Raw genomic sequence first — 26,272 nt, 5'->3', positions numbered from 1 at the left:
GCATCCATGTATGTAATAAACAAACCCGCGTTGTCATTCCGTTAATACGCATATTATCAATGCGCTCTTTACTCACGCAGAAAAAACTCGCGTCGCGCATTGCGCCGGTTGTATAATAGAAATTCCAAAGTCTCTCATGAGCTAGGGGACGAATGTCCAGGGAGTTCAGTATTTCTGTGTGGGCATGCATCAGGGAAAGGTGTGTGAGTCTTTTCCAACCCAGTCTCCTGAGGTTGCGTATAAATAGCACGAAGTGTAAAACTCGTGCAATACATACGCCAAATTCCACTTTGGCGTGCATATGATACGCAAGTCCTCCCCATTCACTTAAACGGGGCATCTTTTTTTGTCGTTTTATTTATTGGTTTCTCAATTTAAGACGCAAGACAAAGAAAGTGCGCTCGGATGAGGCCACGGATAGGCACAGACAGTAATGAAATTAAAATCCAAAATACACGTAATAACCTAAGTGTGTCAAAAATAATTTCCTAAAATATTCATAAGTAATATATCAATTGTGCAAAATATTTTTACTTAAAAAAAATATATTTCTCGCTTTTCCGCGACCATGCGTCAAGGTCTGGAGGAAAAGGATACTTGCCCGGATCCCACGCACGCATCTGCAGTTATATACATTTTACAAAACCGGTATTCATTAGATTTTAAGAACTTTTTTGCCACTTTTAAAACTGTAAAACTAAATAAAAAAGAAATCATATGCCGATTGAGCATGTAAGCATATGTTTTCTTGTTCGCTCCACGCAACACGGGTTTAAACGCCGTTTTTTTCTAAAGAATAATGTTTAAACTTTATTGGTGGTGGTTGAGAATAATTTATATTGCAGAATAATGTATATTGCATTTTAGCGCAATATAAATGTATCATAGTTATTCTTAATATAAAAGAATACTAATATATTTTTTACAACATTTTTAACTTTAAAACATACATATAAAGATGCTTTGTACAATAGCTTTGCTTCTGACAACAATTTTCTGTAATAAATCAGTAAATCAATCACAAAATGTGTTGAAAGTGGCGAATAAAATGCTTGTCAATTCAAACAAAGGTGTATAAAACCGCTTTAATTAACAATAACTAAACTGTGCTCTTTTGCATACCTCTACTTTTCTAACGTCTTTCTTTATACCACCTTTATCTTTTTAAAATCTTGCCACTTTTAGAAATAATTTGTTTGCATTTTTTGAATACTGCACACTTTATTTGCATCAACTATACCCATAATAACATTTTCTACGTTTTTCTTTCAATAAAAATAAACATATTTATTATTGTCTTAACTTAAAACTTTGTTTTTTAATTTATAAATTAGATTTTATATAATAAGTTTTAAAAGTGTTGACTGCGAACGTCTGAGATAAGATATCTGGAAGGACCTATAATATACGCCTATAATATATGTACATTTTAAATTAAAATGTCTGTTCTATTTCTAGCCATTTATTTTGTTTTGACCAACTAAAAAATACATAAGTGACATTAAGAGATTTTATAAAGTTACTTTAATCCATTATTTTAGTAATATATTTACAAAGCCACTGAATATTTTTACTGTTATGAATAACGGCTGAAAGGATAAAAAAAATCATAACACTGACTGCCTATATGCGCAAGAAAGGTATTATTAAAGTTTTAAATATTTAAAACTAAATAAAGATATCATATGCCCACTGTACAGTATGTAGGCCCATGTTTTCTTGTTCGCTCTGCGTGGGTTTAAACGCCGTTTTTAAAGAATATTTTTTAAACATTATTGGTGGTGGTTGAGAAGAATTCCTCTTTCCATATGTAAAGCAATTTAGCGCAATATACATGTGTCATATTATTGTTCTTAATATATTAAGAACAATAATGCTAATATATTTTTACAACATGTTTAACTTTAAAACATGTATTTTTATACCACATGAATCTCTTTAAAATATTAATACTTTTAGAAAAACTGACATAATTATTAATATTATGAACAAACAATGAAACGGTGTCAAAATTCGACAACACAAATAATTAAGATATTCATTGTAAATAGAGTTAAGTGTATTAGGCTCACACTAAATTCTTTGTTGCACTTAGTATAAATGCCCATTGCACGTACAGTCATCTTTATATATGTATGCGCTGTTATGCTGGCAAGAATTGGTTGACGTCACTTTGCTGTTTTAATAGAAATGTTAAATATTCAGCAATGCCCTTATTAACTTCTGGAAACAACCGCAATGACAACGCATATAAAAATGTAGTTTTTTATGCGCCACCTGGTGGATTTTCTGTGAAGCGAAACACATTAAGGGAAAAGGGAAAGTAGCCCCCCCCCTGAAAACACTTGCAGAATTCTGCGTGACTCCGCGAGACGATTTGGCGAATGCCGCGGGAGAAAACGCGCGTTTTTAAAGGCCACATCTGTATATAAGTCATGTCTGGCGCCCGAACGCTCTTTTTTTACGTGAATTTTACTGGAAGCTACTCAAGAGAGTTTAGAGAGTGACTTATATCACGTGACATTGTGGCGCAGTGGTGGCATTATGGACCTACGACACGGGCGATCCGTGTTCGATTCCCCTTTAGGACAATATTTTTTAAAATATAAACTTTAACCAAGCGACCACCGTTACAACTTGTAAACGTGAGCTACGCGATTTTTTTGGCATTTAATGAAAATAAAACCCATGAAATTATTTTATATGACACATGACATGCTGGAAGGCACACTTCGTAACCTAAAGACTTGTCTTCTTTTCCTTTGCGACAGTGCTGCTGCACTTGTGGCCTCTAGGGGCGCTAGACGTGAAAAATACATGTGTAGCACCCCCTAGTGGACAAAAAGTTCCATGGTGTGCCTTTAAATCATGTAAAGATACATATACCCTTGATATATTTAATTTTATTTATTCATTTAGCTGACGCTTTTATCCAAAGCGACTTACAATTGCTATGTCAGAGGTTGCATGGCTCTGGAGTAACTAGGGGTTAAGTGTCTTGCTCAGAGACACAATGGTGTGTCACAGTGGATTCGAACCCGGGTCTCTCACACCAAAGGCGTGTGACTTATCCACTGCGCCATCATAAATTATTGTGTAATGGTCCACATGTCATAAATATATTATGCGATTTTACATATTTTTTTAAGAGAGGATTGAGTCAAACGCCTTCTACACTGTTTGTGAGTTGTATATAATTTTGTTTTTCAGATGTAAAGGGTTGAAGTCAACCGACTTTTTAAAATGTTATACCTAAACTAATACACCTTGGCTTCTGTTAAGACCCAGGTTGCTATGGACTATTGCAGAATTTGTCATGCAATGCACTGCACTGTGTGAAATAGCACGAACTAGACATTTTAAAAGCGGGGCGTGTTAGAGGTGCTGTCATTTTTCGGGAAACCATAAAAGGGGAAAAAACACAGTTCTACCACTTAGTTGCCATCAGTGGAGAGAGCGGCGTTCATAAATTATTCTGTCAAGAACAAAAATGGGGCCAAAAAATAGAAAAAAGAAAGAAAAGAACATTTTATGCATTGCTTTAGTTTGGTTTGTCAAATATTTATCAGGCAATAAATTCCTAATCGCACAATAAGTTGCAAACTCTGAAACTGCTTGGGGTAAACATGACGCGTACATACTGGATCATGTTCATCTCATCCTGTTAAATCTCTATTGGACGTTGTACAGTTACGTTTTGCTTGTCTCTTCCTTCAGTATATTCACTTATCTGATTCACGATTTTACATTTCCTTTGGTGTATAAGTTTCGAGAGTTTAAAAGCAGGTCGTATTTATAGTCATGCAGCTCTTTTAGTTCATTTGTGGATTTGTTAATTTTTAATGCACCTAAAGGCATTTCGGTTCAGTCGGTGGGATCTTCAGAAAAGTCAACTCTTTCTGTTAAAAAGCAGATTCAACACAAAGTTTTCATCTTTCACACTCGTGCCGTCGTTATTTTCACATTTCATTCTTTGTAATCCTAAACATCGGATGAAAAGCACATCTGTGGTATTCGTTTTACTAATAGTTTGTTGCATGATATTTACTTTCAGGTGAAGATGGTGTTTAACCAAAGCATTACATGATTTCAGTCAATTCAAGATTGAGTAATAAAACAAAAACAAAGAGAGAATCATGAAGGCACCTGCGATCAGAGAAAGCAACAGTGAACCGCCGCAGTTTCGAAAGCGCTCTATCAATTTGCTAATGTTTGAACATTGTGTCTTATAATTGGTTTTCAGGAACCGAAAGTGGGGAGTCAGTAGTTGGCAGGCTGCCTCCAAATGCCAGTAGTATTTTGTCAGGAGATAAAGCTCTGCTTCTGCTATGCCCTCTAATCAACAGGCTGAATGTGTGGATTGCTAGATAGCTCTGGCCACCGGTGACCTTTCGGAAGCCAGTACGCTTCTGAAAAACACGCTTAGATAGGAAAGCCGCGATTCAACAGGCTTTAATAGAATTTCTCACAGATGTATGGACATGCACAAGCATACAAAGATTGCATATCTTTTCTTGGAAGAAATTCTTCTTTTTCATTTTCGTTCTTTTGTCTTTATCTTTATTATATCTGTCTTGTGTTCATTCGTTTCAGTAATCGCTGCTCTCTCAGCGGAGAGGATCTCAACAGGCAGTGGCTAAAACCGGACCCTGTTTTAAGCCCGACGATTTATCACACCAAAGGGTTCCTGTATTACCTCAACAGCATAGGCAGAACTCCACTGGTAAGTTTTCATTAAATCTCACTGTACTACGCCCTACCGAATCTTAAGAGTTCCTCAAGGGCTTGCTGGAAATCGCTCTGTGATCTCGGAGGTCAGCGCTGATCAAATCCAATAGTTGGTTGGTGGGCGCATGTCTGCACATTAGAACAGTCACAGCACTCTTTAGTGCTGATCATAACACAGTTTGCAGTTAGTATTTCGATTTTTTTTTTATATAAAAAATGACTAAATAAGCCTCATTGCATGAGAGACGATAGCATGGTGGTGAGCTTGATTTGATATAAATCTGTGGCTGGTGATGAGGAACAAGCAGTGAGTGGCTACTGTTGCAACTTACTGACAGATCAGCGTATTTCTTTTTAATAATTTAGCATCTTTGCAGGCAGATTTTTTTTCCAGATCGACCAGCAGTTGCCTCATAGCAGGTTTGGCTAACAGTTTACTTTAGTACCAATTTCCAAGGATTAATTTGTGTTGTCTAAAGCCCAATTTATAGTCATGCGTAATTTCTATGCCGTAGCTACGGCGTAGGCTATCCGTAGCCTGTGCATAGCTCTGCTTAGCCTTAGGTGCACCTCGCAAAAATTTTAACAGCGCGTCAGTTCTACGGTCCGCCAGAACCCCTCCCGTCAGGTAAAAAAACTGCGTCATAGGTATTTCCGTTTGCGACGGTGAAAACAAAGAATGGCCAAGTTGAGGAATGATTTAACTCAAACCGCAACAAAAGTCGCTGTTTATTTACTTCAGTCATTGCTTGTCTTCTCAAATCATACACAACAAGTTGCTGTTCCTTCTTCGTTTGTGGGTTAACTTGTCAAGCTTCTTCTTCCTTGACAGTAGCGCTGCTACCATGGATTACACGCGTGGTTACTGCCTACCAGCGGTCTGCGCGCGGACGACGATGCAAAAGTATAAATGAAAACCGACGCGGAACCTACTCTGTCGCGCCCATGCCATAGGACCTACGCACAACTATAACGAGCCCTAAATTCTTCCTTTAAAGTGACACACCACTTTTTTTGGAAATATGCTCATTTTCCAGCTCCCCTAGAGGGAAACATTTGATTTTTACAATTTTGGAATCCATTCAGCCGATCTCCGGGTCTGGCAGTACCACTTTTAGGATCGCGTAGCACAATCCATTGAATCTGATTACCATTAGCATTGCGCTCAAAAATGACCAAAGAGTTTTGATATTTTTCCTATTTAAAACTTGACTCTTCTGTAGTTACATCGTGTAATAAGACCGACGGAAAATTAAAAGTTGCGATTTTTTCTAGACCGATATGTCTAGGAACTATACTCTCATTCTGGCGTAATAATCAAGGACTTTGCTGCTGTAACATGACTGCAGGAGGCTCAATGATATTACGCAGTGCCCGAAAAAATTCCCCTGCTATTGCAAGTAATCAAGGGGACTATTTTCGGGCGTTGCGTAATATCACTACGCCTGCTGCAGCCATGGTACTGTAGGGCAGCAAACTCCTTGATTATTACGCCAGAATGAGAGTATAGTTCCTAGCCATTTCAGCCTAGAAAATCATAACTTTTAATTTTCCATCAGTCTTAGTACACGATGTAACTACAGTAGAGTCAAGTTTTAAATGGGAAAAATATCAAAACTCTTTGGTCATTTTTGAGCGCAATGCTAATGGTCTAATCAGATTCAATGGATTATGCTAAGCTATGCTAAAAGTGGTACCGTCAGACCCGGAGATCAGCTGAATGGATTTTCTGCTTGGACGTTCGCGGGTCATATCCGATCTGTGCCACATGAGGGAAAAAACTGGAATCGAGTCACTTCAAAAATGCAACCTTGTCAAACGTTTAATGGTATTTGATGACTTCCATTTTCACAGGTCTCACAGATTAAAAGCTTTTTTTATTTTTAGTCCGATCTATTCATAGAGTCACGTCCATTGCCTGTGAGCTCCTGATGTTATGAAAGCACTAAATAACTTCTGTTTTCCTCTACACCTGCTGTCCTTTTTCAAAAGCTTTTCAGAAAACTCAGTAATGGAGCCATCTGTGAGTCAGGGAGAGACAACCAAAAACGATGGAAATTGAGTCGAGAGAGAAGTGTTGTGTGTAAAATACGCTGTTAAACAAGGTTAAATTAATAAAGTTCTGGTACGGCACAGTCTGAACTGTGCTTGAATCCGAAAGCTACGTCGCTAACTGAATCAATGAAATGAATTAAAACTTAATTATAACATTTGAGGAATTATGTGGAAATGACCAATCGACTAGCCTGTAATTGAGAAGTACTTACTTGTTGCAGAGAACCATAGAACATTAGCACTGGCACAATTAGTTACATTTACATATCAATTATGCCGTAATTCAAAATTAATCACAGTAATAAATACGCAGCGTACCTGGTCAAATCATTATTGTCATTTAACAGAAACCCAGAATGCGGGACGGCATGACTCGCACGGTTAATGAAAGCGCACTCTTGTTGAGTTTTCAAAAAAGCTGACACGCATGGAACGATCCACCGACTCCAATTAGCGCCCACGCTGTGAAGAGACAAAATTTGTATTATATTTGTCGTGCGCCACGTCACTTTCCTTCTTTGTGTGCATGTGTGCGTGTTTTGTGACATGATTAATTATATTTGGCAATGACTGAAGCTAACAGTGTGTCAGGGAGGCTAAGAAAGACTGCTGGCTGCAAGCCTTAGTTTTCATCTGACATTTTATGTCTGCGTTCTTTGCTGTTGCACGTGCTTGTAGAGAGTCGTGCTGTTTGTTTATCTCTCTTTTGAAATACAGCTGTGTTGTATCACATCCCACAGGTGTTTTGCGATTACCATGGCCACTCCAGGAAGAAAAATGTTTTTCTGTACGGCTGCAGCATGAAGGAAACACTCTGGCAATCTGGATCTACAATTAACACGGTCTCCCTGAAAGAAGACCCGGGTTACAGGGTACGAGTACCTCCTACAAAAAGAAAACAAAAAAGAATCGCAGATCTCCTTTATATCTCGGTTGTTCCTTGTAAACAGTGAATGAATGAAGTCTGCTGTTCTCTCAAATTGTCTCCTTATTGATCTCGTATGTTTCTACACTAGAGCTTTAGAGGAGATCTAAATAATGCAACAATGCATGATTTGTAAGCTATACTGCATATCAAGTTGTTTAAATACACATAATGTAGTCGGTCTTTCATCTGTTGTTTTGTGATTGGTTTGGTTTGTGAGAAAGTCTTTATTTGAAGTTTAGTGTGCCTGAAAAAAAATTCTGCAGCGTTTTGGCTATGAAGAATTGAGTTAATGGAAAGTTAAGGGGGATATGTAAATCGGTGGAATCTGTAATGTGCAAATTTTGTGTTTTTAGCTACTGAGCATTTGATATCTGCTGTTTTTCCAAAGATTGTCCAGAACAAACAATTCGAGCCTCTGAAGCTAAATTTGAATATTTATATATAAATTTATATTTACACATTTGGCGCTTTTATCCAAAGCAGTTTAAGCTATACTTTCTTGTCAGCACATTTGCACTGCTAATGCAATGCACTACCAGCTGAGCTATGTGAACACCTTTTATTTATATTTGTTTAAATCATAAAAAAAAGATAAAAAGATGTAAGATGTCTCTCCATAGACGTAGACAGAATATCTCAAAAATAACCGCTGACATTTTGCGCTAATGACATCATTTGGACCCTTTTTTTCTAATCCTATCGAAACCTACCCTTAAACCCAACATTTCATGGGATTTATGCCATAGCTTTATCCCATCTAGCCAGAACCGCTGCTTTCATCCTAATCTTACCCCCAAACCGAACCCTTAAACAGTCTCTCCTGAATTTACCAAGTGGTTGATGTCCTCAGGACATTTCAATCGACCAATCAGATTTCAGAAATAAGTTTACAGTTTGTTTTTTAGTTTAAGCTTACAACCAGAATTATCTGTTTCTAGACCATTGTTTTTCACTTATTATGTCCCTCTGATTATAGGGTTTGGTTATGGTTAGTGTTGAGGTTTGGGGTGGGTTTAGGTTTTATTTAGAAAAATGTTGTCCTTGGGTCAACACAATATGTTGCCCTTAGGACATCTCTCACTTGGCAAAATCAGTTTGAGCCCCTTAAACCAATATTTCATGTGATTTAGGTCATAGCTATCTCCCATCTAGCTGGAACTATGTTTTCATCCTACCCCTAAACCCAACATTTCACAGGATTTAGGCTGTAGCTTTATACCATCTAGCCAGAACCTCTGTTTTTTCTAATCCCACCCCCAAACCTATCCTAAAACACAACATTTCATGGGATTTAAGCTGTAGCTGTATCCCATCTAGCCAGAATCTCTGTTTTCATCCAAATTCTAACCCCATACTAACTCTAAACCTAACATTTTATGGGATTTAGGCCGTAGCTGTATCCCATCTAGCCAGAACCGCTGCTTTCATCCTAATCTTTTCCCCAAACCTAACCCTTAAACAGTCTCTCCTGAATTTACCAAGTGGTTGATGTCCTCAGGGCAACATTATGTTGACCCTGGGACAACATTTCAATCGACCAATCAGATTTCAGAAATAAGTTTACAGTTTGTTTTTAGTTTAAGCTTACAACCAGAATTATCTGTTTCTAGACCATTGTTTTTCACTTATCATGTCCCTCTGATGATAGGGTTTGGTTATGGTTAGTGTTGAGGTTTGGGGTGGGTTTAGGTTTTATTTAAAAAAATGTTGTCCTTGGGTCAACACAATATGTTGCCCTTAGGACATCTCTCTTTTGGCAAAATCAGTTTGAGCCCCTTAAACCAATATTTCATGGGATTTAGGTCATAGCTATGTCCCATCTAGCCGGAACTATGTTTTCATCCTACCTCTAAACCCAACATTTCACAGGATTTAGGCTGTAGCTTTATACCATCTAGCCAGAACCTCTGTTTTTTTCTAATCGCACCCCCAAACCTATCCTAAAACCCAACATTTCATGGGATTTAGGCCGTAGCTGTATCCCATCTAGCCAGAATCTCTGTTTTTATCCCAATCCTACCCCCATACTAACCCCAACATTTCATGGGATTTAGGCTGAAGCCCATCTAGCCAGCACCCCTGTTTTCTTCCTAGTCCCAACCCCATACTAACCCTAAACACTCATTTTATGAGATTTAAGACGTAGCTGTATCACATCTAGGCAGAATCACCATTTTCATCCTAATCCTACCCCCAAACCTAACCCTTAAACCAATATTTCATGGGATTTAGGCCACAGCTGTGCCCCAACAAGCCAGTATCTATGTTTTGATCCTACTCCTATCCTCACGGGTACCTTAAATTCAACATTTCACAGGATTTAGGCCAAAGCTGTATCCCATTTAGCCAGAACCTCTGTTTTCTCCTTAGTCCTATCCTCATACTAACCCTAAACCCAACATTTCATGGGATTAAGGTCATAGCTGTATCCCATCTAGCAAGAACCTGTTTTATTCCTTCCCCAAACCTAACCCTTAAAACCAACATTTAATGGGATTTAGGCCATAGCTATATCCCATTTAGGAACTGCTGTTTTCATCCTAATCCTACCCTCAAACCTACCCCTAAACCCAAAATCCAGCGAGATTTAAGCCACAGCTGTATCTCTTCTAGCCAAAACCATGTAGCCGTATTATCATGGCCTTGCCCATTTTACTGTTTGACTCAATCACAAACACAGAAACTAAGTCGTCGCATCCCTCTTTATCAGCATCTAATAACCAACTTAAACCAAACAGAAAACATTGTTGTAAAAAATATTTTTTGAAGTGTAATTTGACTTTTAAGTCCCATGTGCTTACAATGAGATGGCGGGGTATATGACCTATACTGTAGCCAGCCACCAGGGGGCGACCAAAATGTTTTGGCTTTGCTTGTCAGGAAGTGTGCGGCAAGCCTGGTTTGATCATGTCCTCTATATTCTATAATAATATAATGTGTTTATATTTATTTGTATTTACAGACCATCGCTAAAACTTTGGACCGAATAGCTCCTGCGTTCTCTTTCAACAACTGCAACTATCTGGTGGAAAAGTCACGGGCATCCACGGCACGGGTGGTTGTTTGGAGGGAAATTGGAGTTCTCAGAAGCTACACCATGGAAAACACTTATAACGGCTGCAATCAGGGAATTTACAAGGTCAGTTACAATGAAACAATCAATTATTAAAGCAACACTATGTAGTTTCCATGTAAAAATGACTTACAGCTCCCCCATGTGGTTGAAAAGCGCAACAGTGCCTGGTATCAGACACTCTTCTGCAGGCAGGGGGAGGGGCGGGGCTGTGTGCTCTACCCTCCACCGCCACTTTCAGAGTGTGCTTGTAGCAGCTAGGAGGCTGCTCAGGTTGCAGCAACAGTACAATTTGTCCAGTTAAAAGTTGTTCTATCACTGAAATAATTTTTGAGACATTATTTAAAGGTAAAAAAACAGTGTTAGTGTTGCTTTAAGGCGTTTTCAAAGTGGTCTAAAACTTTAAAAATATTCAAACTACACTACTAGTGTAGTATTTACGTTTTTGTATTATTAAACAGACTGCAGTTTAATAATAGTGCAGTCTAACATGAACAGATCTGCTTCAGACCTGGCTTAAATTTGACCTTATTTTTATCCCCTGACACTTTCCATCTGTTCTTCCACAGCTTTTTTTCTCTAATGATGGTGTCTGAGGTACCATCCCTCGATTTCCCAGCTGTTCATTATCTTCTCCTTTAATAATCATTCATTAACCTGCTTATTTAGCCACATGTGATTTTCAGATTGCAGCCTACATACCTTGATATTACCTTCCCTGAGAATTAACTCTTAGACGTTACTACTTTAAAGGAAGTAAAGGCAGTATTTTCTCCCCCTCGGGCTATCCTTGGTCTATTTAAGTTCCTTTTTTCAGCCGAACACAAATGGAGTTACATTATCCTGGCTTCTCCTAGCCATTTAATGCTATTGAATGATGGCCGATTTTCTGAAGCTCATCCTGGTTCAAAAAATGAAGCCAAAAAGAGCATGCTTGTCATGTCTTATTGCCAGGGTTGGGGGGGTTAGGACAACCCTAAGGACCTTTGGTGCCTCAAAAGAACGTGTTTATTAGTGGTAGCATGGGTGTGGAAGAGGGCCCAACCTTATATTCTTTCATAGGGCCCAACATTGCTAGTTGCGCCCCTGCTTATTGCTGGTTTGAAATTGAATTTTGGCAGGGGACTTTGTATATACTTATAGGCTTGGGCTGTTACGAAGATAGCCTCCAGGTGGACTGATTTTTTACGTAATGGAACTTCAATTATATACACATAAAATCTTTGATATTGTAGATACAAAAATTTTCTAGAGTAACGTTAGCGATACTGACACATGATATTTCCTTACAGAATAGTGATTATAATGCAATGACATTTGGAAACATACTTGGAGGTGTGGTAGCCCTTTAATAAAGGACAAGCTGCTGAATCACTCTTGACCACCGACTGCACCTTTAAAGGTCCCGTAAGTAAGAAAAATGTTTTTGAAAAGTGCTAATGGTCGAGGAACAGAGCATGATATGAGAATGTCAGCTCTTCAGGGAAAGACATTTTATTAAGTTTTTAGCAAGTCCTTATTTCCTGCCAAAACGGGGCTTGTAACTCAAATGAAAACAGAGGTAGTACGAGGACACAGGTAAATGCAGCCCTATCTTTGCTCAAGCAGATAGAAGATCTGATTGGCTGACAAGTCAAACCGGAATTCTGTAATGCCAGCAGAAAACATTCCTATTCACTTGCTCAGAAACACACCTGCTTGCCTAAAATACACACCACTTTTGTTTACAACAATTAGTTTCACTAAATGTCATGTGACTTATCACTTTGCGCTCTCATGTAAATGACATCACAACCATTCCGATTTGCTGATGGGAATGCAAAATCTCACACAATCTCGAGCGAATATCCAAAGCTGTGACATCAAAGGAGGTAGAAAAGACCATTTCATGCATTAGAGAGCACTCGGCCACTGGCAAAACATCTACTACAGTATAAGGTCATCAGAAAATAGACAGCTGGTTTTAATGGTCAATAAAAAAAAAGATGATTTTTGGCCACAAATGCCAGCGAAGGCTAACCCGTTCCATCCTAAGCAGCCTAATGTTGATCTCTTTGATTAAATCCATTGATTTCCAATGACCAGGTCATAGACTTGATTTCGGACATCTGCACACATCATTCGAAGGCCGATTTCAGAGTAAACTCTGTTGGTGTTTGAGGAGCGTGTCGGACAATATGCACGAAGCATGAGCTTCTAAATGTCTAGATTTGGACTAATGGATCAGAAAATCAGACATTTCATTACGAGCCGCACGCCCAGGCGCAGCTGGCAGGCCAGATGTTTTGGTACATGTACTTTTAGCAATGGGCGGCTGCCCGAGAGTCCGTTGATTAAAAAGTCTGTACTAATATTCTCCGGTGATGTCAAGGACCTGGCAGACCATTAGACTGTAGAGCCAATTCAAGTGGGCCCTCTCTTAGCCTTTTAATAGTGGGAATGTCAAAATGAGAGAGAGGGAAAGAAAGAAATAGGAATGCAGAGAAACATTCCCTCTGTTCACAGCTAATTCATGCCAATTAGCAGCCCAGGCGAGCTATGGGATTCGGTTGGGGAATGAAGTTTAATTACGTTCCCATTCAGTGAATAAGAGTCCGGATCATTCCGAGTAACGGAGTCTTTGTCACTGCTGCCCTCAGTCCCCGATCAGACGTACAACTAACGCGTAAAACATGTCACGCTAAACCTGACTTTTATGCAAAAAGGGGATTTTGATAAATTAGCTTTTACATACTCCGTTGGTTTGATAGATGGAAATGATGTCGAATCTGTCACGTTTTAAACAACAAAACCCTCTGTTGTTGATTTTGTGAAAAAAAACTCAGCACGATATTCTGCCACATTTCTCCGGATCTTCATAAGTGGAGCATGAAATGCACAACTGGAAATGAAGTGAAACTTATCCGTTATCCCGGATTGCCGGTGACACTGGAAAGATCTTTTCTTTAACCGTCTCCTACTCCAGGCACAAGGTGTCTCTGCCAAACAATGTATAATCTTCAAAAGGAATCTCATTTACATCACAAAGACGAGACCTTTAATCACCTTAGCTTTGCAATTTCAGGCGGCGGTATGAAATTCCTGTCGACTTTCCGCACTTCCTTTTTATTCCGAACCTAATCAAGTATCGTCGTTTTTGTGAGGACACACATGGATTAAGATAAACGAGAGACTTGATGAAAGTTTCTTAATTAAGTATGCTGAGTGCTACTTTCTGATTAGGTTTAATTTTGTCGCAGCTGTGATAAACACTTTTTTAGAGAAAAGTTGAAATATTATTGTACCATTTTATGAAAGGAGTGCAGGTTTGACTGGATAATATCACTTATTCTTTAAATCGACATTAAACAGGCAGTACACACTCTGTTATGTCAGATGGTATTGGTTTGAAAGTTTTGGTGAGCAACTTTTTGAAGGTTATAACAGCTTCAGCATAAAACTTTGTTTACCTTGTGCAGCAGGCAAAAGTAGTGACATCGAAAAACACGAAATTAAGTTTATGTTATATGGATTGTACACTCACCCAATCACAATCAACCAATCACATGGCATGCTTTAATGCATTTAAGGGTGTGGTCCTGGTCGAGACAATCTCCCGAACTACAAACTGAATGTCAGAATGGGAAAGAAAGGTGATTTAAGCCATTTTGAGCGTGGCATGGTTGTTGGTGCCTGAGCATTTCACAATCTGCTCAGTTACTGAGATTTTCATGCACAACCATTTCTAGGGTTTACAAAGAATGGTGTGAAAAGGGAAAAACATCCAGTATGCGGCAGTCCTGTGGCGAAAATGCCTTTTTGATGCTAGAGGTCAGAGGAGAATGGGCCGACTGATTCAAGCCAATAGAAGGGCAAATTTGACTGAAATAACCACTCGTTACAACCGAGGTATGCAGCAAAGCATTTGTGAAGCCAAAACACGCACAACCTTGAGGCGGATGGGCTACAACAGCAGAAGACCCCACCGGGTACCACTCATCTCCACTACAAATAGGAAAAAGAGGCTACAATTTGCACGAGCTCACCAAAATTGGACAGTTGAAGACTGGAAAAATGTTGCCTGGTCTGATGAGTCTCGACATTCAGATGGTAGAGTCAGAATTTGGCGTAAACAGAATGAGAACATGGATTCATCATGCCTTGTTACCACTGTGCCGGCTGGTGATGGTGGTGTAATGGTGTGGGGGATGTTTTCTTGGCACACTTTAGGCTTCTTAGTGCCAATTGGGCATTGTTTAAATGCCAGGGCCTACCTGAGCATTGTTTCTGACAATGTCCATCCCTTTATGACCACCATGTACCCATCCTCTGATGGCTACTTCCAGCAGGATAATGCACCATGTCACAAAGCTCGAATTATTTCAAATTGGTTTCTTGTACATGACAATGAGTTCACTGTACTAAAATGGCCCCCACAGTCACCAGATCTCAACCCAATAGAGCATCTTTGGGATGTGGTGGAACGGGAGCTTCGTGCCCTGGATGTGCATCTCACAAATCTCCATCAACTGCAAGATGCTATCCTATCAATATGGGCCAACATTTCTAAAGAATGCTTTCAGCACCTTGTTGAATCAATGCCATGTAGAATTAAGGCAATTCTGAAGGCGAAAGGGTGTCAAACACAGTATGGTGTTCCTAATAATCCTTTAGGTGAGTGTAATTAGGCAATTGGAATGGATTTGAGGAAGCAGCAGCGTGGAAGTCAAGGCTGTAGCTAAAACAGAGTTTAATTTATGAGTGCATTTTTCTAGTAGAATGGATTTCACTGACTCCGCTCTGACAAGTGAACAGACATAAGCGCTAAATTAAAGAAAAAGTTGCTACATTTTCATAAATGGTACATATTAGGACTTTTTAAAAGGGTACTGCCCCAGTGACAGCTTAGGACCGTTTGGGGCTTTTCAATTGCATAGTACCCCATGGGTTGGGTCGGGCCAGCTTACTTTTGCGGGCTTTTCCACTGGGTACAGTAAGTAGTAGGCCTACCCAATACTTTTTTGGGTTCCAAGCGAGCTGAGCTGATACTAAAACGTGATGCGAAAACACTGTAGATCACTGATTGGTCTGAGAGAATCGTCACTAAGCGTCATCGCTAGTATGCAAGATTAGCTTTAACTTTGTGCTTGTTAAAAGCGCCAATTGTTTGATCATTCTTTTCTGACTGTGTCAGCCAATCAGCTCCAACCCGGCTTTATTATGCCAAACTAAACATACCTGCTTTTAGCTATTCAGTAAATTCTGTATTTAACCATTCCATTTCACTTGTGTTCTCAAAGCTTTTTTCCTGTTGACTTTAAAATGATCGTGTCATTCAAGGTTAATATTGAATGTACCGCTCCCGACCGTGAGTCAGCTTGCTCCTCTGTGTCTTCCACTGAAAGGCATTTGCTTGAAGGTGATTGATCTGATAATTGTATTTCAGGACAGTAAGTGGAGTTATGACCCATCTGATTTCCCGAAATTTAATTGGATCTTTTAAAAAAGAAATAAATAACGTTGGCCTCAGCCACTTTGAGTAACATATGCTGGAGACAGTAATTTGATATTTGCAAATTGATTAAAGCAACTCTCATAATACGCGATTAATTTCAGAGGACGGCTTTTAATTATGGCATCGGCAATATTTCGCAAGGCACAGCAAAGGGAGGAGACCTGCTGAGTGTGCAGATCTGACTGTCAGCTGGGTACAGCCTTTACAACTTCATGCCAAACAGGAGTTTACTGTAGGTTACAGTTTAGTAAAGGGCTTATATAGGATGAATATTATGTCATGATTTACTCACTGCTAGGATTTTCTCCTGCAGAATTGCAGTGAATAAGTGAATATGCGCTTTATGTTTTGTTGTGTTTTTCATATCAAGCTGTCATTTGCCTTAAGAGATCTCATAGCACTTATAGTAAGTCATATGGATATTTTTTATAGTCTTAAAGGGGCAGTCTAAAGCTATTTTATGCATTCTAAAGAGTTGGATTCCTCGTGCAAAACATAGAAAACGTTTAAAAAAAAAGCAGTTGGACTTATGACCGAATATTTCTGTGCCAAAAGCACTTTGTCACGGTTCAATTATTTTTTTATAACAATCTTGCTTTATTTCTTTTATGGGCAATTTCAGTGCTGGAAGTACAGTGGAAGTCCTTATATGGGCACTTCACCCGGAATAGCACACACACCCAAACCAAGAGCTGACACGAAATCAATGTCACCAAAGAGTGTGCTGTTTTTTGCGAGAAAAATTTAAGGTTGTTCAACTTTCCAAGGAAACCAGCATTATGGATACCAAGGAAATTGTATTTAGTTTATCCGGAGTAGCAGCATAGTGTGTGTTTTTTTTTTTGCGGTGTGTTTGTTTAATGTTGGATTTTGTTGAAATTGGTCGGTCCCAACTGGGTCATGAGTCGCATGCGGTAAGTAAAACTGCATCAAATGTCTGTGTTTTGTTGGCAATCATCGCGTAAGTGCATATAGTGAATGATAAATTATCCAGGGTTAGTGGGTTAATGTGTTGTGTGTGTTGCTTGCTCGTGACTTGCTTCGCCCGCAGTACGCCTCCAGGGGCTTGTTTTTTTTTTAGGAAAGTGGCGCACTGAAAATAAGTCTAGTTTTTATACAAAAATATCAAAAGTGAATTTGTCCTTAAAAAAGCTAAATAATCTGCCAGTGGGATAAGAAAAAAATCTTGAAATAAATTAACTTTTTTCTTAAACACTAAATTCAATTTTTTTTTTACCTCATTAGCTGATTTTTTTGCTTGTTTTAAATCTGATATTTTTTGTCTAAAAATTAGACTTATTTTCTAACGTAAATTTGCTCATACATTTTTATTTAACAAAAAATTCTATTTGTACTGAAAGTAAGACAAAAATACTAAATAAGAAAGTCAGAGTACAGCTGGCTTGTCTTTTATAAATTTTATAAAACGAAAGACTCCTCATATATATAAAGGATACAATACTACTCTATGTGGCGGTTTCACGGACAGGGTTTAGGTTAATCCAAGACTAGGCCTTATTAATATTAGGTATTTAGGAAGTTTTTACAAACAAACCCTACAAAAAAAAAAAACACTACAGGTTTGCATCTCTAGACAATACAACGTCAAAGAAATGTGTTTAAATTAAACAGGACAAGGTGTTTTAAATTAAAGCAGCTCAACATGCATTTTAGTCTTGGACTAGGATAAACCTTGTCCAGGAAACCGCCCCACTCAAGATTGACGTGAGATTAGAAGAAACACTGTTATGTGACTCCAATACCTCAGCCTCCATTGGTGCATTACAAAATTAAGTAAAGCAAAATCCAATCTACTTATTTACAGGTAGAATATTATGTACAGGTACAGATTATTAAATAATTTTTAATACATTAAGTTGAACATCAGGGTTGGTTTGCAGGTGCAAAATGAAATGCAGCACTAAAGTTTTTCAACTGTGTTTCCTACAGTGCTGCACAATGTACAATGACATGGCAGAAAAAAATCAGCTATAAATTTACAATCTTGGATCAGCACATATATTAAAAACAGCTTAACAGATCTCTTCTTTGCAGTGCACTTGTTGTACACAAACCACAAATATACAGCAAATATGCTGATTTACAAAAAGCTAAGCTTGCTTTAGTATTTTTTTGCATACATAATTAAGACTGTAGTTAGGTCAAACATATTCTAAAGGCTCAAAACACAATTAAAACTCATTGTAATTTTGTATTAAATGCAAATACATAATAGGAATTAAATTAATAGTATCAGGAAAATCGTTTGGGAAACATTTTCAGCATTCCACAAATGTATATCCACTTACATTCCATGTTATTTTATTGACCTCATTGTTCAGATTCACTGGCTCTCACATGGCTTAGATGTTCTGAATACCTTTAGCTTCTCTTAATGTCATCCAAGGCAAGGGAAGCCAGTCCTTCAAACAGCCAGCATCACTGATCTCCCTAAATGATTTCTGCTGGTCAGGCTTTTCGATTCGGTCCGTTTCCATACACCATTCATCAGCAGCCAATGTTAAATGATGGTGTTGTGGCAGCATATGAGAGGAAATGTCAGTTGCCTCATCTGCAGAAAGAGACAACGCAGAGGATTTATTTCGTAGTGATGCACGCTGCATACACTCAAATAAACACATACACCTATGTTTAGACACATGTGCCAGTCAGGTAGGGAGAGAAGCCTGTATAGTGGTGTGAAAATATTATTATTTAAATTATAAAAAAAATATCATAACACAAGTAAACACAACATGCAGTTTTTAAATTAAGGTTTTTATTATGAAGGAAAAACAAAATCCATACACAACAAATGAGAAAGAAAGTAATTTAGATCTATCAGTCTGGAAAAGGTTATAAAGCCATGTCTAAAGGTTTGGGACTCCAGCGAACCACAGTGAGAGCCATTATCCACAAATGGAGCAGTGGTGAACCTTCCCAGGAGTGTCCGGCCAATCCATAATAACCCCAAGAGCACAGCGACAACTCATCCAAGAGGTCATAAAAGACCCCACAACAACATCCAAAGAACTGCAGGCCTCACTTGCCTCAGTTAAGGTCAGTGTTCATGACTCCACCATAAGAAAGAGACTGGGCAAAAATGGCCTGCATGGCAGAGTTCCAAGAGGAAAACTGCTGCTGAGCAAAAAGAACATAGAGGCTTGTCTCAGTTTTGCCAGAAAAAAAAAACTTTGGGGAAAATACTCATGGAGTGACGAGACAAAAGTTGAACTTTTTTGGAAGGTGTGTGTCCCATTACGTCTGGCGTAAAACAGCATTTCAGAAAAAAAACATAATAGCACAGTAAAATATGGTGGTGCTAGTGTTATGGTCTGGGGATGTTTTGCTGCTTCAGGACCTGAAAGTCTTTACTGTGATAAATGGAAATATGAATTTAGCTGTGTACCAAAAATCCTGAAGGACCATCTGTTTATGACCACAAGCTGAAAAAACTTGGGTTCTACAGCAGGACAATAATCCAAAACACACCAGAAAGTCCACATCTGAATGGCTGAAGAAAAATGAAATTAAGACTTTGGGGTGTCAAAGTCCTGACCTCAATACTATTGACCTTCAAAAGGTGGTTTATGCTGGAAAACCCTTCAATGTGGCTGAATTACAACAATTCTGCAAAGATGAGTGGGCCAAAATTCCTTCACAGGCCTTTAACAGCAAATTATTGCAAATGCTTGATTGCAAGGGGTGCTTAGGGTGGCCCAACCAGTTATTAGGGTCACCTAATATAAGTATAAGTGGCAAAAACTTTTTCATACAGGGCCATGTGGATTTTGATTTTGTTTTCTCTTCATAGTAAAAACCTTTATTTAAACTGCATGCTGTGTGTACTTGTGTTATTTTTGATTAATATTTACATTTGTTTGATCTGAAATATTAAAGTGTGACAAGCATGCAAACAAATAAAAAATCAGGAAGGGGGTCAACACTTCCCCCCCACTCTATATTTAACATATATTTAATACGAACCTTTTAGCATGACAAAAGAAGGTTAATGTAATAATTGTACTTTCATAATCCTTTTTAGGATTTTTGGCAGGATAAAAAAAGGAGCGGCATATGTTATAGGCAGAACTCAAACTTGTGTCACCCACTACTTTAACATCAAAGCTCAGTGTGTCATGGACTGCCCCCTTGGCTTTGACCTACTAAAAGTTTGTATATGTAATTTTTTGTAATTAATAAATTCCTAGAACGTTTTATTTGTGTGTGAAACAATGGAAACTTGAATCCTTTGTTCTTTCTCTGACTGTTTGCAAAATATTAATGCGCCATATGTCTAACACTGATTTCTAGTTTGTCTTTGAGCATGAAGGAGAATTGATAAAAGAGCTTCGGAAAACAAAACGACTCATTTCTGGTCTCAAAGTAAACTTTTTTTTTATTATTTTAGGCATAAGCTGCATGTATACCAGCTACTAGCAACGCAATCTCATTTAATGAAGGCTTGGTGACTTCCGGCGACATGAGGGACCATTGGTGACAGGAAGTGGGCGTGTCCAGCTATGAGACAAAGTAAAGAAAAGTTTAGCTTATGCAAATTACTAGCGACTTTCAGGAGTGGAGTTCACATTATCTGGCTCTCGTCAGTTACCGAGATTATGGTTACTCAATTGTTTAATATAAAATATATATGAGTTTTTAGGCACAATGCAGGATCATAATTATGCGATATGAAAGCATGGTGTTTATTGGTAGTGACCAGCTTGGATGAACAGGTGAGGCTTGTATGAGACATCATTTTATCACTATGTTCATAACATTTATCAATCTTTAAAAGTTTGAACATTTGGTCTATCAAACCTACCTTAGCTGTTAGATATCTATTAGGACTTCATGAGAGACATTTTTTTCAGGGCACGCTTCCAAAAACTTAATTATTTTGCTTTAATTTGTATTTTTCCTGCATTTTATTTTTTAAACAGGAAATGATGTCAACTTGTTCTGAAGTCCCATTTGTTTATTTAAAGATTCAACCAATTGACAAAGCCCACCCACTGGCAGCTACTCGGGGCTGTGCAACCCAAATGCAAAAAGGATAAAAGGTGGAGAATTTAGACTTTTAATTGCTCCAGTTGACATTTAAGTCTGGAATATAAGGTCATTGTCAATGGCCTATTTGTGGGTATGACAACATGTGGTACACAAATTGCATCTTCCACCCCACAAAGTACTCTTCACTTTGTAGAATAAAGAAACAAAACAAGAAATGCCAGCATACAAGAAACCTACTGAAACAAAATCAATTTCGATTGGACTGATATGTTTTAGCAATACAAGTTTTATCCAACTGGAATGTTGAATAAAGAATGTTAAGCGAAGCCATTGCAACATACATTAGCACATAATCGAAGAAATAACTCTTTAAGATTCAGTGCACAAGATTGTAATGCAGTGTTGTGTCTGAAAGCTAGGGGGAGCCGCTGAGTTGGGAACTCCAATCAAACCATCGCCCACTTCGTCATTGACACTGATTTCTGCTAGCAAAGCTCTCAGTGTAATATATGCTCGTGCCTCTATTGGAAACCTGTTTGAGCCTGGCATTACAAAATGTCCTGTAGGATCATTTAACCACATGACTAAGCAGTAGACGTCTCAGGGGAAATGCATGGTGAAAGTACCCAGGTAGAAATATTAATTGCGCCAATTTCATTGGTGTATGATTGCATGCTAAAAAAGAAAGATGGGCATTTTGTGTGTTTATATATATATATATACACATGCACATAATACGAATTTACACATTTATTTGTCATACTTAATATATATTCTTGAAATACCAAATATCAAAGTTAAAAGTTAACATCACAAGCTAATTAGCTCAATTGCTGTCATAAGTTATTTATATTAACATATTTATGTGGTGTGTACCAAAGCCGCCAATCCGGAGAAAAACCCAGATATGATCAAATAAAGGCGGGGTGCATATTTTTTTTGAAAAAAGTCAGGCAGAATATCAAGACACACTTGTAGCCAATCAGAATTAAGGGGCGTGTCTACTAAACACCATTGTTGCCTGGGTTGTGTGTGTGGCTTTCAGAGATCATGCATCCCGCCTTTATCTTTCGTCAAGAACACTTTCGGAAACCGTTCTGATTGGCAATATACACAATGCTTTGATGAATGAACTTAATAAGGGCGCTTCACATGCCGCGTCTAAAAACGCACGGAAAACTTGAGTGCGCCTCTTTCCTTCTTGTCGCCAAAGTGCTTTGGCGCTCCCGTAGCATCAGTCATTGGTAAGAAAACTCAGCATTAACATTGTCCCGAGCCGCAGACGTCGAAAAAAGAAATCTGCGTCTATGGATAGATACTTACCTCTAGGGGGCGTTTACACCAAGTCGTTTTCGCCTGTGACAGTTTTTTTATTGTTTTCAATGAAAGCACCCCACTTTTCAAAAATGTCAGCAGATGGAAGGTTGTGAAAAATGTTCAACTTTAGGTTAACACTGAGCTCATTAATGTCACTTTTCAATCAACCATCCAATCACATTGGAGGAGGGGCGGGACAAATATTACAACAATCAAGGGGCGCATCGTGTAAGACTGATAGCAACCAAAGTGCTTAGCTTAAAAAAAGCAACTACAGTTTGCATCTGCCTTGCATTTCAGCTGCATTTAAACACTTTGGTGTACATGCCCCCTTAGCTTCATTATGCAGAGGAAACCATCTTATTTGGGTCTTTCGACCTTTATCACATTAAAGTGAGACTTAATGCTTTCATATAACATACATTATGAAAAATTGTAGTTTTGCATCTCTCTAAGATCTTCGCACTCAGCCATTTAACTAAAAAGAAACAAAATCAGGAAAAATACTCGAATGTATTCCCGTAGGGTCCGCAACTGATACGAGTTTGGTCGGTGGAGTGGTGCCATGGTGATTAGGCTGTATGCGGCTGAGATTAGCTTTGAGTTAATAAGAGCAATCAGGAGAGGTAATTTACCCCTCTAATGGTTAGGGCTCTCTGAAAGGGCATGATAGCCGCTACGCCTGTGTGCAGTTTTGGCAGTTACCGTACTACCCGTGTGGCTCTCCTCAACTCTGGCCTTATCAAAAAGAAAAAACTGTCACCCCGCTAAACAAGGAACTCGCCCCCGCTGATCGAAACGGCAACGCTTTGCTGCATAACTGAAAGAGTGGAAGTGGTAGTCTAGACTCGAAGTGATTTAGATGGGCTAATTTGCAAACAAGGACGTGTGGAGTATGTCTATTTGTTTGTGACTCATCTGTTATGTGAATCATTATTTTTCTTGATGTTTGTTTTGTTTGACGGCGTTATGCTTCAGTGCACGTTAAATCAATGGTTTGTTATCTCGGCTAACCACTTGAAAGATATCAGTTTTTATTTACATTTCTTGATCGTCTAATTTATTTGCTCCGGCCGATTAGCTGTAAACATATTCATTGCTTACAGTTGTAATTACAAAGCATTGTTAACGCTATAGCATTTAATGCTAACTTTTATAAGTCACCTTTGCCATAAACATAACATCCGGCATAGTCGTTTCTAACGCTGTGATTTTACCTCGCAATGCTGTTTGCAAAAAATTATATGTGATGTCTATTTAAAAAAGTTTGGTAACAATATTACACATAATATTTTAAAGTTTTAAATAAACTAATTTGTTTTGTAATACTGTGGTATTTTTTTTACAAATGACCTATTTGTGAGCTTCATTATTTTAAAAAAATTCAGGTAAACACGCAAATCTCCTTCCCCCCAAAACAATCTTTTTTTTAAACTGCAAAAAATGATTTTCAGTAAAAAAAAATTCTTAAATTAAGATGCTTCTTCTTGATGAGCAAAGCGACCAAGAAAATAAGTCTAGTTTTTAGACCAAAAATATAAAATTTAAGGGATTTTGTGCCTAAAACAAGCAAAAAATCTGCCAATGGGGTAAGCAAAAAATCTTGAAAATGTTTCTTAAACACTAAATTCAAGAAAAAATTTAAGAAAAATTAGCTTCATCAGCTCATTTGCATTTGAAAGGACACACCCAAAACGGCACATTTTTTGCACACACCTACAAAGTGGCAATTTTCACATGCTAAAATAAATTATTTGTATGGTATTTCTATCTTAAACCTTACATATGTGCTCTGGGGACACCAAAGATTTATTTGACATCTTAAAAAATTATTGTGACATGGCCCCTTTAATTTTTTTATTTACTCTCCAAATGCAGTTCCAAGCAAAGCATAATGTGAACTACAAATCCACTACCTAGTGAGTTATGTCTAGCAAAATCATTCAGCTTCAACACAAAAAAGTTAACATCCTTGTTACACATTTAAATTGATTAAACACAAAAAAAATAAGTTGAATTTACACAATAGTGTGTTTATTTAGATTACTCAAATACAATTATTATAATATTCAAAATAAAATCTGTAGATTACATTCCAAACTACTTTGTTATTTAAACTCAAAATGTTTTAATACAGTTTACTTATTTTATTTCATAAATTCTACTAAGGCACATGTACAAAGCAAACGTGTCTAGTTTTTCTGAATGCCCATGCTCAAGCGTTTCCACATCTCAAGCAGCATCGGATTGGACATAAAGCCTCAGCGGCAGTCAAAATGATCAGTGTGGCCTCCTCAATGCAAACATGGCAGGAATCAATTTTCGCCTCGAGCAAACAGCCTGGGCTCTATGCATTCTCTCCATGCATCAAAACCCCACCCCCTTTCGCTCTAAATTATTGAAGAGCGATATCCCACAACACAGTTCGCCCTCGCTCTCCACACCTCCACATCTGATTGGCCGGCTAAAGTGATCCAGGGGTTTGTGGGTAAATGTCCGTTTACGTTTGTGCGTGGCCTTATGTACCTGGCCGTACGTGTTTGTGGTGTAAATCGCGTGTGTCTTTCCATGTCTTTGTGCCTTTCTGTCACGCAAAGGTCAGGTGTAGGTGGACCTGCCTGGTGCTGCACAGCCATCATTCTCTTCCCCACACGGCTCCCTATTAATTTGGCTGCTTCCCCCGAGTGCAGCAAGTATTAGGTATTAGCACCAACGCTCGCTCTCTCCTGATTCATCTGCCATGCTGAGTTCACAACCAAGACTTACTGATCTACAGTGACAAGGTTCCTAGAGAGTGTGAGATAGAGGAAAGAGGCAAGGGGTCTTCTGGTCAATGACGTGACTTTGGTTAGATTTGTCTGCTTCTGTTATCAAGATATTAAAACCTATCCGATTTTTTTTTTACCTTCTTTTGAAAGAAGTTAATATGTTTTGTACGTAACAAAAGTTTTTTCAACTTAAAAAAGTGGTTACCTTAAAGGAAAACACCACCGTTTTTCAATATTTTACTATGTTCTTACCTTAACTTAAATGAATTAATACATACCTATCTTTATTCAATGTGTGCACTTAATCTTTGTACAGCACGTCGTGAATGTGTTAGCATTTAGCCTAGCCACATTCATTCCTTAGGATCCAAACAGGGATGAATTTAGAAGCCACCAAACACTTCCATGTTTTCCCTATTTGAAGACTGTTACATGAGTAGTTACACGAGTAAGTATGGTGGCACAAAATAAAAAGATTTTTTAAGCGGATGAAAATGGGAACTATATTGTATGGCGGAAGAGCATTTAGTTTGTAGCACTTGTTGAATTAACTCAAAATTTTAAGGCAACCAGGAAACGTACTTTTGCAAAGCGATACAGCCAAATATCAAATTTACCCCATGATCTACTCACCCATTGCAGTTAATCGATGAGATATTGTAAGAAAAATATCCATATTTTAATTTGTATAACTTATAATAACTAGCTTCTGGTAACGAAGCCATCTTGAACTAACGTGATTCACGAGAGTCACGGTGCAACGTACCCATGGCAACCAATGCTTACTCCGCTAAGACTCTCTTGTGAATCACATGTGTTCTTTATGGCGTCATTACCGGAAGCTACAGTAGTTAATACAGTTTATAAAATTTAAAATATAGATATTTTTCTTACAA

At 38.2% G+C, this 26,272-nt stretch overlaps 1 protein-coding gene across 4 annotated transcripts in view; it reads left to right on the top strand.

The window, feature by feature from the left end:
• agbl1 (AGBL carboxypeptidase 1) overlaps window positions 1–26,272 on the top strand; it is a 286,400-nt gene that overhangs the window by 221,104 nt on the left and 39,024 nt on the right. For all 4 annotated transcript variants that reach the window (XM_065291580.2, XM_065291581.2, XM_073813242.1 and 1 more), the window contains 3 exons: window positions 4,594–4,723; window positions 7,524–7,655; window positions 10,674–10,850. In XM_065291580.2, the coding sequence (XP_065147652.1) occupies window positions 4,594–4,723; window positions 7,524–7,655; window positions 10,674–10,850 (439 nt within the window). The remainder of the gene's footprint in view (window positions 1–4,593; window positions 4,724–7,523; window positions 7,656–10,673; window positions 10,851–26,272) is intronic.

This window comes from Paramisgurnus dabryanus, chromosome 23, assembly GCF_030506205.2.
Source record: "Paramisgurnus dabryanus chromosome 23, PD_genome_1.1, whole genome shotgun sequence".
In the NCBI taxonomy this organism is placed as follows: Eukaryota; Metazoa; Chordata; class Actinopteri; order Cypriniformes; family Cobitidae; genus Paramisgurnus; species Paramisgurnus dabryanus.
Note: the sequence above shows the minus strand (reverse complement) of the source record. Positions and strands in the feature narration are given on the sequence as shown.